Raw genomic sequence first — 16,825 nt, forward strand, 5'->3', positions numbered from 1 at the left:
TGCAGTAACACATTGGCCGCCTGTTATACACCCTGCCTGATTTTCTATCCTACTAAAGTCAATGGAAAGAAAAATCGGGCAGGGTATATAACGGGCGGCTGAACCGCAATACCGAGTTTACCGCCTGGTGAAACTTACAATCCACCTTCGGAATGCCCTGTTGGAGGCAGAATCTGTAACAGATTTAAAAAGGAAGAGGATAAATATTTGAAAAAGAGAAATTCGAAAGGGTATAGGGAAGCGGACTAGCTGGATAGCTCTTGCAGAGAGCTGGTACAGACGTAATGGGCTGAACGGCCTCCTTCTGTGCTGTAAAATTCTATGATTCCATGAATTTAAGACTTAAGCAATATATCAAGATTAAATTACACATGATTTAATCAGATATACACAAATCTGCTCCTGGACTTACTTTTGGATGAAAGATTATCCCATCCACCCCCCACACTGTCACTGTTGTCTTTCGTTTTACAGCCCTCTCACAGAGGAAGCAGATTGGACTCTATACCCGTCTTACAGTACAGGCTTACTGGCTCTTTGACGTGACCTCTCACTCCACCGTTTCCATGGAAAACGTCAAAGATTTATTCTTTTTAATAACTCTTACGTCGTCTATGGAAGCGGTGGATTGAGAGATGAGATGGAAAGGCTGTGCGATCAGTGCTGCAAGATCAGGGAGAATATTACCAGGTGCCCTGACAAGAAGGTCAAACCCAAGACATTAGTGACAGTCTAATTTTACAACAGGACTGATTTATGCTGCTTTATGGCTGTCAATTGGTCTTGGTTGCTGAATTATTACTGTTATTAAGTAGCTTTTTTAAAAGTAATTTGCGTCCTATCAATTTTTCTCCACTAATTTCCTCCCCTCCTCTCCTTCCTGGGGTATACTCGATGGGCCCCAATCACCTCCGGTATCTCAACCAAGGAGCTACTATTTGCACAGCGAGTGTCAGCAGGGAGCACCACAGGCGGGCTACATCCACACCCCTGCAGTTCCAAACAGAGGCCTCTGGGGACGAACAGGAGCAGGGACCTTGGCTGATCTATCCCCGCCTAATGCAGGGGCATTCAGGCCAATTGTAGCATCCCCGGCTGCCATCTCCAGCTGAGACTAGCCAGCTCCGGACAGACTGGCGACTGAACCTGGCAACATCCTGTCTGTATGGCTGATTTACCAACTGGATAAATTCCCTGTGGCATCAATGGAGCTTGCACACAGACACATTTAAAAGCAGACGTTGCAGGATTCATTCACTTGTCTGGGATAGGGATCCTTAATAAAAACACGATCAGATTGTATGCTGCACTGCCAAACTGAATTTAAGAGCTTCAGCCCTGAAACAAGACATAACCAATTGTCTTTATGCATCACATCCATTCTGTCTGACAGTGGCTTTCCCTGGTAACTTATGGCACTTCACTTCCTTTCTTACTTGTAACTTCCTAATTTTTCAACGCTTTGTTAAACTATCTGCCACAATTTTGTCAATTACCTTTGTAGCCCTGAAAGCTTCAACTAGATCACCATGAAGTGTCCTTTTTCCAAAGTGGGCATCAACCACGGGATGGGTAACACACAATTTAGTGAGTTAGCAGCAATCGAGGGATCTCTACCTGCTCTCACCAGCTACATGCCCCGAGAAACTCAAGGCACATTAGTGGCTAAAGGTCTGACAGAATTTCTATACCTTACTGGGGAACTGGGAAAAACAGGGCCAGTGGCCGTATTTACATAAATTTTTGTCTTTCAAATCAATCCGATAACTTTCACCGTCCCAGGACAGTGCTGGGAGAAGCTTTAGTTGGGGGTCCAAAACATATACCCTGAGCTATGAGGGTAGTGAGCAAATGGAGAGGAAATTGAAAAATGCTGGGAAACGGGAAGTAAAAACAGAAAATGCCAGTAGCGTCTGAAAGGGAACAACAGGCGTCATCTTCAGGATCTTTGGGTCGAGGGCACATCCAAAATGTTAACCTTTCTCTCCGACGCATGAACGACTGGCTGGCATTTCCTGTTTTTATTTCCAGTGAGAGATGAATACACCCACCCGTGGTCACTCACCTATTGTGAACAAGTTCGGCCATCAGCTTCAGGATAGGTGTTGTACACGACGGCTCGTGGTACCACAGCTCAATGGCACGCTGGAGGATAGAGATGTATCCTGGATATCTGCGGGAGACACGTTAAGGAGCAACCATGGCCAGAAAATCCAATCCAATAAATTCCGTCTACCATGTGTTTAAAGTGAACCCCTTCACCAGCAGACTGGAGTGACATCAAAGTCCTTGATTCATTATTAGTTTCCCTAGAATGTCAGGTATATTATCTGCCATTTCCTTATTTTCATTTGCAATATTACCTGCCTCTGATTTTAAAGGGCCCACATTACCCATGACTAACCTTTTTCTTCTAATATAATTGTAAAAACTGTGGGGTCGATTTTCAGTCAGCAGTCGGGAAGGAGGCGGGACGACAACTTTCGGGTTTTAGTCCTGCCTACATCGACGTCCAGCCAATCCACGCGATTTTCCCTTGATTGACCTTGTTAAGCCCGCCCAGCGGGGTCAGCAGGCCAATTAAGGGCCACCCGGCAACAGGTGACGTCACAGACTGAAATTTCATCTGTCAAGACGTGTTGACAGATGAAATATCAGTGTTTCACAGCTGTTTGAAGCTGTCAAACACTGACAGTCTGACTTCTAACCTGAGTCCTTCTCCACAGACTCAGTTAGAAGTCTCACCGGCAATGAAAGCTGAAGGCTGTCACTTTTGACAGCTCGCAGCCATTTTGCTTTCAGTGCCGGCTGAGTGATGGACTCCCGAAACCTAGAGGAAGAAAGGCTGTAAAGGTAAGTACAGGTAATTTAAACTTCTTTACACACTTTAGACACACCAAACACATTTACCTTTGCACTCATGCACCCATCACTCAACTGAACACTGACATCGCGACCCCTCCAAGTCCTTCAACCCGACGGCCCGCCTGCTCTAACCTGGCGTGGTTTGGAGCTGTCGGGACTCCCACACGACACCCCTCAAAATAGGGATTAGGATAAAAACTGCCTGTTAACTACCTGTTAACAGGCAGTTAATTGGCACTAATCCCTTCCCGCCTCGGGTCGGCGGGTCCCAGTGCGGGGCGGGTACCCGCCTCCTGTGAAACATATGTGGAGGCGGGCTTTGGGCAGGATGGTGTCGGGACCCCCGAATTCGGGATTTTAGCCCCCCGCACGCCTAAAAGCCTGCCTCACGGCACACTGAAAATCAAGGCGTGTGTGAATCTCAACATCGCTCGCAAGTTTCTTTTCGTATTCCCTTTTTGCAACTCTTAGTATCTCTTTTGTCTTCGTTTGTTGTTCTTCCAGTCCCCTGGATCTGCACTATTCTTTGCACTTTTGTAAGCTTGTTCCTTTAGTTTTATGTCATCTCTCACCTCTTTTGTCAACCATGGCTGTTTAATTTGGTAAGTAGAGCTCTTGCACCTATGGGGTATATACTGGTCCTCTATTAAAATTAATTATTTTTTTGAACACCTCCCATTGTTCATCTGTAGTTTTACCTGATAACAGTTTTGACCAGTTTGCTGTCATCAGTCTCATTCCGTTAGCCTTACTAATATCTAGAATCCGAGCAACTGTGTTAAGTTTCTTCTTTTCAAACATAACATTGAATTTGATCATAATATGATCACTGTTAGACAAATGATCCCTTACTGTTAAGATTATTAACAAAGTCTGGCTCATTACTCATTAACGTGAGACCTACTGGTCTGTGGCGGTAGCGCACCGACGTAAAGCGGGGCTCGCGCACCGAAGTAAAGCGGGGTTCGCGCACCGAAGTAAAGCGGGGTTCGCGTACCAAAGTAAAGCGGGGCCCACGCACCGAAGTAAAGCGGGGCTCACGCACCGAAGTAAAGCGGGGCTCACGCACCGAAGTAAAGCGGGGCTCGTGCACCGAAGTAAAGCGGGGCTCGTGCACTGAAGTAAAGCGGGGCTCGTGCACCGAAGTAAAGCGGGGCTCGTGCACCGAAGTAAAGCGGGGCTCGTGCACCGAAGTAAAGCGGGGCTCGTGCACCGAAGTAAAGCGGGGCTCGTGCACCGAAGTAAAGCGGGGCTCGTGCACCGAAGTAAAGCGGGGCTTGTGCACCGAAGTAAAGCGGGGCTAGTGCACCGACGTAAAGCGGGGTTCGCGCACCAACGTAAAGCAGGGTTCACGCACCAGCATAAAGCGGGGCTCGCGCACCGACGTAAAGCGGGGTTAGTGCACCGGTGTAAAGCGGGGCTCGTGCACCGAAGTAAAGCGGGGCTCACGCACCGAAGTAAAGCGGGGCTCGCGCACCGAAGTAAAGCGGGGTTAGTGCACTGAAGTAAAGTGGGGCTAGTGCACTGAAGTAAAGCGGGGTTAGTGCACTGAAGTAAAGTGGGGCTAGTGCACTGAAGTAAAGTGGGGTTAGTGCACTGAAGTAAAGTGAGGTTAGTGCACTGAAGTAAAGTGGGGTTAGTGCACTGAAGTAAAGTGGAGTTAGTGCACTGAAGTAAAGTGAGGTTAGTGCACTGAAGTAAAGTGAGGTTAGTGCACTGAAGTAAAGCGGGGTTAGTGCACTGAAGTAAAGTGAGGTTAGTGCATTGAAGTAAAGTGGGGTTAGTGCACTGAAGTAAAGTGAGGTTAGTGCACTGAAGTAAAGTGGGGTTAGTGCACTGAAGTAAAGTGGGGTTAGTGCACTGAAGTAAAGTGGGGTTAGTGCACTGAAGTGAGGTTAGTGCATTGAAGTAAAGTGAGGTTAGTGCACTGAAGTAAAGTGAGGTTAGTGCACTGAAGTAAAGTGGGGTTAGTGCACTGAAGTAAAGTGGGGTTAGTGCACTGAAGTGAGGTTAGTGCACTGAAGTAAAGTGGGGTTAGCGCACTGAAGTAAAGTGGGGTTAGTGCACTGAAGTAAAGTGGTGTTAGTGCACTGAAGTAAAGTGGTGTTAGTGCACTGAAGTAAAGTGAGGTTAGTGCACTGAAGTAGGGTTAGTTCACTGAAGTAAAGTGGGGTTAGTGCACTGAAGTAAAGTGAGGTTTGTAATGTATGTACCTTTAAGGGGAGAACTACTTTTTACAGCTCCTGTACACTGTAGTACCGGCAGTGACCACACCTGTATATAAACCCTGAGTAGTGATCTGTATAGATAGTTCTAGAGTAACCCTCATTCAGTAAACACCTGTTGCATCGTTCCCTGCAGTCTGTTGTCTGATTATTGAAGGACACAACATTAAGATATACGGATCTAACAGTGGCGATGAGCAAGTTCGAACCTACCTGCAACTCTGCATCACCTCCCAGGGATTCGCTCCTGGAGAACAGTGGAAGAAGGTCGAGTCCAGAAGCACGGGCGTCGCCCACGGGCAACCGCCCAGTCATCCAGCAGAGATTTGAGCATCGCAGGGGAGGCTGTCGAGAGCCAGGCTTGGCTTTCCAGTCACGGTGGTCCAGCGAAACGGGCTGGCAACAGGTACTGCGCAGACCATTCCCAGACAGCGATGGGCTAGAGCCCGACCGAGCGGCACAGAAAAAGGTCGAACAGCGTCGACGGGGGAGAGAGGGCAGAGCGCAGCCGGTGTTCAGGACCGAGCGGCGTCAACGGGGGAGAGAGAGCAGAGCGCAGCCGGTGTTCAAGGGCCGAGCAGCGTCAATGGGGGAGAGAGATGAGAGAGAGCAGAGCGCAGCCAGTGTTCAAGGGCCGAGCAGCGTCAACGGGGGAGAGAGGCGTGCAGGAAAACGCGAGGCGCTGCCATTTGCCACGAGGACTGCCGAGAGCGGCGTTGGCAGCAGGACGGGAGACGCCATTTTAAGCCGCAGCGGGGAAGAAAGGAAAGCGCGGGAGACGCCATTTTAAGCCAGTCTAACCACACCCAAAAATGCCGAAGAGTGGCAGTATCACAGCGTTCGACAATGAAGTCGAAGATTGGACGACATATATCGAACGCATAGAAGTATACTGCAAGGTGAATGAAGTGCCAGATGACAAGAAAGCGCTGGTATTGTTGAATTCAATGGGTGCAAAAACGTATGGCTTACTACGAAACCTAGAAACACCAAAAATGGACCTATATGTATTGCCAGATGGAGGACCACCACTACTAGGACGTGAATGGATCCGGAAGATACAGCTAGATTGGCATTCCATACAGGCACTGACTGTGGCTGACAAAAAGGATGATGACGTCACACCTGGGCGACTGTCAAAGATCCTAACTAATGCGAAGAAGTGTTCCAGCAAGGACTCGGAACACTAAAAGGCATGACAGCGATGATTAAAATTGAAGAAAACGCAAGCCCAAAATTTTTTAAGGCCAGACCAGTACCTTATGCGATCCACCCAGCCGTTGAAGCAGAGCTGGAGAGTCTGGAACGTTCAGGTGTACTGTCCAAGGTAGACTGGAGCGAGTGGGCTACACCCATCGTCAATGTGATGAAAAAGTCGCTGAGCAGCATGCCTGGGGAACCAAGGAAGGTTCGCATCTGTGGGGACTTTAAGGTAACAGTAAACCCGGTCCTTCACACCGTACAATATCCACTTCCGCGGATTGAAGATATTTTCGCCTCGCTATCTGGAGGGAAACGCTTCACTAAGATTGATCTGGCCCAGGCGTATCTGCAAATGGAGGTAGAAGAAGCATCAAAAAAATACCTCACAATCAACACCCATAAAGGTCTCTACCAATACAACCGGCTGGTATTCGGGGTAGCATCAGCTCCGGCTATTTGCCAGAGGGCAATGGAACAAGTCCTGCAAGGGATCCCAGGGACCCAGTGTTATTTGGACGACATCCTGGTCACGGGCGAAAATGACAGTGATCACCTTGCCAACCTGGAGCAGGTGCTCACTAGATTGCAGGAATATGGGCTCCGAGCTAACCGCCCCAAATGCGGGTTTTTTAGAAAACAGATCTCGTATTGTGGCCACGTTATCGATAAAGAGGGGTTACATAAGTCCCCAGAGAAGATTGAGGCAGTAGTCAAGGCTCCAACACCGGAAAATGTGTCACAACTGAGGTCGTTCCTCGGGCTGGTAAACTACTACCATAAGTTCTTGCCAAATTTGTCTACAATACTACACCCACTGAACACCCTACTGCAAACTGGGGTGCCATGGAAGTGGAGTGACGAATGTAGACGAGCTTTCCAGAAGAGCAAAACACTAACCACATCGAAAGAGGTATTGGCCCATTACAACCCGGCATTACCAATTCGGTTGGCATGTGATGCGTCACCCTACGGCATTGGAGCGGTGCTGTCGCACAAATTCTCAGACGGCTCAGAGAGGCCAATAGCCTTTGCGTCACGATCACTAACTTCAGCCGATCGTAACTACGCTCAGATTGACAGGGAGGCCCTCAGCCTAGTGTGGGGAGTGAAAAAGTTCAATCACTATCTGCACGGGCAGAAGTTCACCTTGCTGACTGACCACCAACCACTTGTCTCCATCTTTAATCCAAAGAAGGGCGTTCCGGTGATGACTGCACAACAGCTACAAAGATGGTCCCTTTTTCTAGGGGCGCACCAATATGAAATCGAGTATAAGGGCACGAAACAGCATGGAAATGCTGATGGGCTATCACACCTGCCACTGCCTACTGCGGAGGAAGCACCAGCAGTGGATCCTGTCGAAATATTTCATTCGACTATAATTGAATGCTTGCCAGTAACTAACGCTGGTATAGAGGAGACCCGAAATGACCTGACACTGTCTCGGGTATATGATTTGACGGTGAAGGGATGGCCAGCACATGGCGACTCACTGTTGCCAGCATTCTCGTCCAGAAGAGAACAGCTGTCAGTATGCCAGGAGACCTTGATGTGTGGATCCCGAGTGGTAATTCCACCCAAGATGGGAGTGCTCAATGAGCTTCACGAAGGCCATCTGGGAGGGGTGAAAATGAAAAGCCTTGCTAGGGCTTATGTGTGGTGGCCGGGGATCGATCAGCAAATCGAGGACCTGACAAAGAGCTGCTCAGGATGCCAGAAGGTCCAAAATGCACCACCACATGCCCCTCTACACCCATGGGAGTGGCCCTCATCTCCATGGCAACGGGTGCATATTGATTTTGCTGGTCCATTCATGGACTCAATGTTTTTAATAGCCGTGGATGCGCACTCGAAATGGCCTGAGGTGATCAAAATGTTCTCCACCACCACGGAGAATACTATTGCAGTCCTACGGACCATATTTGCCAGGAACCGCTTGCCAGAGCAGATTTGCTCTGATAACGGACCACAGTTTGTGTCCGAGGAGTTTCGAAGATTTATGAAGAGGAATGTGGTAAAGCATTACACATCCGCCCCGTATCATCCAGCTACAAATGGATTGGCTGAGAGGTTCGTACAAACCTTTAAGAAAGCAGTAAGGGCCATGTGCGATGACGACATTCCACTGCAGCATAAGGTGGACAATTTCCTGTTAGCCTACAGAAATGCGGCACATGCAGTCACCAACCAGACCCCGGCCATGATGTTCTTTAACCGAAGGTTAAGATCTCGCCTGGATTTGCTCAGACCAAACGTACGAAGAGATGTTGAGAGTAAGCAATTCCAGCACATCCATGAGAAGCCAACAAGGAGCTTCAATGTAGGGCAACCAGTCTTGGCCCGTGACTACCGAACAGAAAAATGGCAGCCAGGAACGATATGCACATGGCAGGGCCCACTATTGTACACAGTGGACGTTGGGGAGAGCATCGTGAGACGCCATGCTGACCAGATCCTAGAGTCAGAGGAACAAGTCAACCCCATGCCTCGCCCATACGTACCTGGTGATGAACCTGACGTACAGGTGGCATCTACCCCAGAAACAGTAGCATCGGAAGCTGATGAACCAACCGACGACAGGGGGCTAGAATCGCCTCCGCACCAAGAGCAAGACACTCGGGAAAGGCGCTATCCAGAAAGGATCAGGAAGCCTCCCCAAAGACTGAATTTATAAATAGACTATTTTCAGCTAATGTTGCATGTTAAAAGTGTTAATTGTAATTAGTTTGATATTTAATTGTTAAATGAGTGTTATGGTACTGTTAATCTAAAAGGGGAGGAATTGTAATGTATGTACCTTTAAGGGGAGAACTACTTTTTACAGCTCCTGTATACTGTAGTACCGGCAGTGACCACACCTGTATATAAACCTTGAGTAGTGATCTGCATAGTTAGTTCTAGAGTAACCCTCATTCAGTAAACACCTGTTGAATCGTTCCCTGCAGTCTGTTGTCTGATTATTGAAGGACACAACATTAAGATACACGGATCTAACAAGGTTAGTGCACTGAAGTAAAGTGGTGTTCGTGCACTGAAGTAAAGTGGGGTTCGTGCACTGAAGTAAAGTGGGGTTAGTGCACTGAAGTAAAGTGGGGTTAGTGCACTGAAGTAAAGTGGGGTTAGTGCACTGAAGTAAAGTGGGGTTAGTGCACTGAAGTAAAGTGGTGTTAGTGCACTGAAGTAAAGTGAGGTTAGTGCACTGAAGTAAAGTGGTGTTAGTGCACTGAAATAAAGTGAGGTTAGTGCACTGAAGTAAAGTGGGGTTAGTGCACTGAAGTAAAGTGGGGTTAGTGCACTGAAGTTAAGTGGGTTTAGTGCACTGAAGTAAAGTGAGGTTAGGGCACTGAAGTAAAGTGGGGTTAGTGCACTGAAGTAAAGTGGGGTTAGTGCACTGAAGTAAAGCGGGGTTAGTGCACTGAAGTGAGGTTAGTGCACTGAAGTAAAGTGAGGTTACTGCACTGAAGTAAAGTGGGGTTAGTGCACTGAAGTAAAGTGGGGCTAGTGCACTGAAGTAAAGTGGGGTTAGTGCACTGAAGTAAAGTGAGGTTAGTGCACTGAAGTAAAGTGGTGTTAGTGCACTGAAGTAAAGTGGTGTTAGTGCACTGAAGTAAAGCGGGGTTAGTGCACTGAAGTAAAGTGAGGTTAGCGCACTGAAGTAAAGTGGGGTTAGCGCACTGAAGTAAAGTGGGGTTAGCGCACTGAAGTAAAGTGGGGTTAGCGCACTGAAGTAAAGTGGGGTTAGCGCACTGAAGTAAAGTGGGGTTAGCGCACTGAAGTAAAGTGGTGTTAGTGCACTGAAGTGGGGTTAGTGCACTGAAGTAAAGTGGGGCTAGTGCACTGAAGTAAAGTGGGGCTAGTGCACTGAAGTAAAGTGGGGCTAGTGCACTGAAGTAAAGTGGGGCTAGTGCACTGAAGTAAAGTGGGGTTAGTGCACTGAAGTAAAGTGAGGTTAGTGCACTGAAGTAAAGTGGGGTTAGTGCACTGAAGTAAAGTGGTGTTAATGCACTGAAGTAAAGTGGGGGTAGTGCACTGAAGTAAAGTGGTGTTAGTGCACTGATGAAAAGTGATGTTAGTGCACTGAAGTGGGGTTAGCGTACTGAAGTAAAGTGGGGTTAGCGCACTGAAGTAAAGTGGGGTTAGCGCACTGAAGTAAAGTGGGGTTAGTGCACTGAAGTAAAGTGGGGTTAGTGCACTGAAGTAAAGTGAGGTTAGTGCACTGAAGTAAAGTGGGGTTAGCACACTGAAGTAAAGTGGTGTTAGTGCACTGAAGTAAAGTGGGGTTAGTGCACTGAAGTAAAGTGGTGTTAGTGCACTGATGTAAAGTGATGTTAGTGCACTGAAGTGGGGTTAGCGCACTGAAGTAAAGTGGGGTTAGTGCACTGAAGTAAAATGAGGTTAGTGCACTGAAGTAAAGTGGTGTTAGTGCACTGAAGTAAAGTGGGGCTAGTGCACTTAAGTAAAGTGAGGTTAGTGCAGTGAAGTAAAGTGGGGTTAGTGCACTGAAGTAAAATTAGGTTAGTGCAGTGAAGTAAAGTGGGGTTAGTGCACTGAAGCAAAGTGGGGTTAGTGCACTGAAGCAAAGTGGGGTTAGTGCACTGAAGTAAAGTGGTGTTAGTGCACTGACGTAAAGTGGGGTTAGTGCACTGAAGTAAAGTGGGGTTAGTGCACTGAAGTAAAGTGGCAGTAGTGTAATGAGGTACAGTGGTGGTAGTGTGCCCGACGATCGCAGCCCAACAATCTGGACTTACCTTTTTTGCCAGCCAGATCGGCCATTGGGGCGCTTGATATTGCGCCAGCGGGATGCCCCTTTGAGACATTAATGCATATTAATGAAGTCCTGTCCTCAAAATGGACCAGGCCTCCTGTAGCTCTTATCAGTCGGCTTGCCCGAAGTTAACAGCCCCCAACCCCTTTAAGTGAAAAGAGAGTGGGACTGCAATATAGAGATATAAGGGAAAGTGCCTGGAAATGTGGGAAGTGTTTAAACGAGGGATGGGGAGAAAGAGTGTGATATAAGCCAAGAAAAGATGAGCGGAATTGATGCGGAAGGTTTAAAAAGGAGTGAGACACAATGAAATTTATGTAAAGAAGGAGGAAAAAATTAATCGGAGTTCAATCAGGTCTCTGCTATTGGTTTATTTCCTTTCCTGTGCTGGAGTCGTCAGGATTTTGGGATGAAATTACTAAGCAATTGAAGAGGCATCAAGGCCGCTCAGCATGGATTTGTAAAAGGTGGGCCATGCTTGACCAATCTATAGAATGTTTTGAAGAAAATAAAGGAAATGCAGTGGATGTGTTTCATAGGGATTTTCAGAACGCATTTGATAATGTACCACATCAGAGGCTTATGGCAAAGGTAGTGGTGCATGGAATGAAGAGGAATGTGGCCACATGAAAAGAAGATGGTTGGATGGCAGAAAGGAAAGGGTTGGAGTAAAAGGAAATTTTTTGGCTGAAGAAATGTGGTGGATGGTGTTCCACAGGGCTAGGTGTTGGGGCCGCTCTTATTTACAATATACATAAAAGATCTGAACTTGGGAATTGAGGGAACAATATCAAAAATTGCTGCTGATAACAAATTGGGGAATATGATAAATTGTGGTAAGGATTGTGCAGAACTACAGGAGAACACAGTAAAACATTTTGGAAGTAAAAGTAAGGAAAGGAAATACACCTTAAATGGCAAGATTTGAATGGCGTAGAGGAACAGAGGGATCTTTATGTGCAGATATGATAATAGCTAGAGTGAATAGAGTGCTTGGTGTATTTATAGGACAATTCACTGTAAGACAAAGGATACTATTTTGTCCATGCACAAGACCTTAGTCAGGCCTCAGTTGGAATACTATGTCCAGTTTTGGTCTCCTCACATGGTGGGTGATATTGAGGCATTGGAAAATGTGAGGAAGAGGGCCACAAGATTAATACACAGTTTAAAGCAACTTCTTAACCAAGATAGGCTCAAAGAGCTGGGATTCTATACTTTAGAGAAGTGTAGACTAAGGGGTGATCTGATTGAGGTTTATAAAATGATGAAGGGACTAGATTGTGTTTGTGTAGACATTTTGTCTAAATAGGTTGGGGCGGACCAGGGGTCACAATTTCAAGTTATGTAAGGCCAGATCTAGGTTAGATGTCAGGAGATGTTACTCTTCTCAGAGAATAGTGAACCTCAAACAGGCTGCCGGCTTGTGCGGTGAATGTTGATTCACTGAATTCCTTCAAGCGAGACCTGGACCTGCTTCTGGCTGGGGTAGAGATCATCTCGTAAAAAAGTTATGTACAGCATAAAATTATCAGGGCAAGAGAGGTCTCCTGGACTAGTTTTGAATGTCTAAAGGGATCAGAGAGGAATATTTCAGATTTTTTTCCCCTAATTGGCCTGGGATTTACCTGTTTTTTTTGCCTTTTCCAGATCATCATATGGTTTCAGGTGGGGTGGGGAGCAATGTTCCCTATAATATTTTTGGGGTGCGTGGCCCACTGAAAAGCCGGTGAGCCGGCTGCAGGGAGGTCCAGAGCGAAGGGAACATTGGTGGGGAGTGAAGATATTGTGATACACAAGGCATTGCAGTTGTGAGGGACAGGCTGGCTGGAACGGTGATTCTTTTCCTATCCATCATTGTTCATATACATTGGTCATTAAGAGTGAAGGCAAGAAAAAGGCAAACAGAATCCTTGGCTTTGTATCCAAAGACACAGAATATAAAAGCAAGGAGGTAACGTTGAATTTGTGCAATACCTCAGTTATGCTGCGAGTTAGAGTTTTGTGCATCCCTTATAAAGGATATAAAATAGAAAAAGTGTAGTTAAGATTCACTGGAATGTTACACTAATGAATAGAGACTTGAGAAGATAGGGCTTGTTTCTCCCCACTGGAGCTGAGCAAGATGACGTAATAGAGGTCTTCAAGATTATGAAGGGTTATGGTGGGGAAAATAGTGATGGATTGTTTCCACGGGGTGGCGAGATGGTAACGAGAGGGCACAAATTTAAGATAACCAAAAAAACCTTCAAAGAGAATTAGATAGTTTCTTGAAAAAGAGGAATATTGAAAGGCATGAGGAAAACTTGCATTTATATTGGAGCGAGAAGGAGAATAGGATTAGACTACTGTAGATCATGTCAAGAAAAACTCAATGGGCCTAATGGGCTCTTTCAGTTGTAATATTCTATTAAGAGAGTGAATTTCAGTAGTCTATCCACCCAATATTCCTGTTTGGTGGTCCCGCACAGGCCTCCCAGTGGCTTTTAAATGGAAAAACCGCGCATGCGCGGAAATTTGAATGGGCTGCGCACCCAAAAAAAGTTAGCGGGACCATTGTATCCAACCCTGGAGGATATCTTGTCCCACCCTATATCCACATGTGGGCTTTCAAGCAAGGATCCCTGAATAGCTGTTGGGAGTAAAACCTTAACAGGTATTAGGGATTATGGAATCAGGGTGCATAGATGGTGTTAAGATACAGATCAGCCATGGTCTAGAAAGAAAGACTTGCATTTATATCACGCCTTTCATGACCGCAGGACGTCCCAAAGCGCTTTACAGCCAATTAAGTACTTTTGAAGTGTAGTCACTGTTGTAATGTAGGAAACGCGGCAGCCAATTTGCGCACAGCAAGCTCCCACAAACAGCAATGTGATAATGACCAGATAATGTTTTTTTTTGTGATATTTATTGAGGGATAAATATTGGCCAGGACACCGGGAATAACTCCCCTGCTCTTCTTCAATATAGTGCCATGGGATCTTTTACATCCACTTGAGAAAGCAGACAACACTTCGGTTTAACGTCTCATCCGAAAGACAGCACCTCTGACAGTGCGGCACTCCCTCAGTAATGTACTGAAGTGTCAGCCTAGATTTTTGTGCTCAAGTCTCTGGAATGGGATTTGAACCCACAACCTTCTGACTCAGAGGCAAGTGTGCTACCAACTGAGCCATGGCTGACATCTAATTGAATGACTGAATAGGCTTGAGGTTTGAATAGCCTACTCCTGTTCCTATAAGACCCTGGCTGATTTTAACCTACCCTAATCCTGCAGAAGCTCGTCATAGCTCTCAGCTGATGCCCTGGCTGAGATCACCTAACTGATCTGAGCCTGAGACTTTCTGGTCTGTGCCTTAGTGTCTCATTGGCGTAATTTGCTAATCATGGGAGTGCAGATTATCTTTTTATATAGGAGCAGTGCATTATATGCACAGTAACAGCTGTTGTACAAATAATGCAGTTATGGAGCACTGAGGTATTGTTACACCCAATTCATCCTCTGATTTTCTATTATTTTATAATATGAAGTATATTTTAAACGTTTCTTTGTAAAACATATGTCCTGTGCCCAAAGCACAAAACTGTACTTAGTTCGGTACAAAATGACACTAAACTGGAAATCGCAGACATCATAGGATGGCTTGTGTAGGTAACAGAAGAATGTCACACAGGTGCAGTTCGGGCCTCTCTTCTGAGGTTAGGGCAGATGCACACTTTTGAGCTCGCGCTGCATCTAAGTGTGCTGGGAGTGCTCGATTCAGACACTGTGTGCCTGAAATGGAGTGTTCTATTCTCAGCACTGCCAATCCCTTACTTTGAGGAACCCAAAAAACAAAGTAGCCAACATCAAGTTACAATGAAAGGCATTCAACACATGAACAAGTGATTTGTGAAAAATACAAGGAATCGTGTGATATTACAAGTGTAAAGATACTGGAAAATAACAGTCCATGTTTGAACATCAGAGAGTGCAATCTCCCCGATTAGAAAATGTGAGTGAGGGGCAGAGAAGAAGAACTGTTTTTAAAGTAATACGGTAAAAAGAGTCAGTGAGGGTGAAAGCAGCCGGCAAAAACCCACCAGCTGATTGATGATCATAGCTGCCACCTAAGTGTCTGGATATTACTGTCTTGAAGCCACAGGAACTGATAAATGGAAAACACAGAATAAAACATTACCTCAAGACTCTGCTGCAGATCTTTGCCACGGGATATTGTACAGAGAACCATTGAGAAATATATTTACATCGGTGCATGCACTACCCAGTGTGGTGCTGAGCCACACAGACCATGAAGGTCCTGGGTTCAATACTTTGTCCATGCTGATTATTTTATTTACTTACATACACACAAACACACACACTCTCATGTACAGAGTCACACACACACGTGCACTCATGGGCCCCGATTTTCTGCCAGCCGTCGGGCGGCTTTTCAGGCGGCCGGGGGCTGAAAATCACCGAAAAAGGGGGTCGCGACCCCCACCGCCTGATTCCCCGTCTGACTTTCAGACCGCCGTTTCTCCGCGACCCGATTCAGTCCCGCCCGCCGCTGGCGGGACTGGCCGTCAGAACACTAATTACCAATTATTTCCATGTTAAAGCCGATTTTCAGGGGCCGTTGCGATTTTGTAGGGTTCCCCACGCTAAACACGCCTGTGGGGAACCCCGCTGATGAAACCTGGCATGAAGCTTGCCGGCTTGCTTGCTGTCAGCTGCAGGTCAGTCGGGAAAGCTGCGATTTAAAGGGACAGCATTTGTTTGGTGAAGGACCTTGTTGCTGCAGGCTGGGGGCTACTTCCTCAAGGCTTAGGCACAGCTGTGGAAGGTTGGAGCCTCACACATTTCTCCAATGTGATCTCCTGGGAAGCCCCTCTCGCCACCCTCACTCAGCGCTTCCTCAGCAGAGGCATCTACGAGAAGCATAGGACGCCTTTTTTTCCTTCCCTTCTTGCCATTAGAGGATCTCCAGCAGCAGAGGCGGCAGCAGCAGAACCAGGAACAGCAGGATGAGCAACAGGAGCACCAGGCTGCTGCTCACTCACCTGAAGCTGCACAGGCCAGAAGGGGCCAGCGCTTGGAAGTGGCTTGAGAGCACCTTGCTGCGCTTTAGGGGGCCATGGGGACCTGTTTCTGCACTGGCAGTCCTACTCAGAAGGACTTCCATGAAGGTCTGGTTTCTCTGTTCAATAGATGGCCAACACTGCTCAAGAGATGTCATTCTCTTATGAGCACTCACCATGTTTTCCGTACCCTGGTGAGTTATCTCCTCCATGGAGGTTGCCAACCTTTCCATGGTGATGCGTTCATGCGCCAATGACTCCACAAAGGCTCTGCTCATGGTCGCTATGGACTCCTCCATTCGCTCCACACTCGCAGCGACCCTGGAGACAAAACCTGCCAGAGACTCCTGCATCTGTGCATGGAGATCCATCACCTCTTCTCTTGCGGATGGACCCAGAGGCAGAGGGTCGACATGAAGCGCAGCTGAGCTGAGCTGGCAGAGTCCTGCGCCCTCCAACGAGGACTCTCCACTGCTGTCCCTGTCTCCAGAATCTGCTGAGGCTCACTTGTGAGCTGTGAAACATCAGGTGACAACACTACTCTATGTCCTGAAGGACCCACCGAGGTGTGAGTGTCTGCGCTGGTGCTGGGTGTGCTTACTTCTGCTGACGCTGCGCCCTCAGAGGTTGGAGCTTCCTCTGAGGAGTCTGGCTGCACAGCCTCTTCCTCCTCCACAGTGGGGACGGGGGCTCTGGATGG

General features: G+C 47.1%; 1 protein-coding gene across 1 annotated transcript in view; it reads right to left on the reverse strand.

Annotated features, from left to right (window-relative positions):
• LOC147113758 (ran-binding protein 17-like) overlaps positions 1–16,825 on the reverse strand; it is an 815,149-nt gene that overhangs the window by 222,378 nt on the left and 575,946 nt on the right. Inside the window, exon 17 of the mRNA XM_085995069.1 lies at positions 2,066–2,173. Coding sequence (XP_085851195.1) covers positions 2,066–2,173 — 108 coding nt within the window. The remainder of the gene's footprint in view (positions 1–2,065; positions 2,174–16,825) is intronic.

Source organism: Somniosus microcephalus, chromosome 8 (assembly GCF_052327205.1).
Source record: "Somniosus microcephalus isolate GS21.2 chromosome 8, FLI_Smic_1.0, whole genome shotgun sequence".
In the NCBI taxonomy this organism is placed as follows: Eukaryota; Metazoa; Chordata; class Chondrichthyes; order Squaliformes; family Somniosidae; genus Somniosus; species Somniosus microcephalus.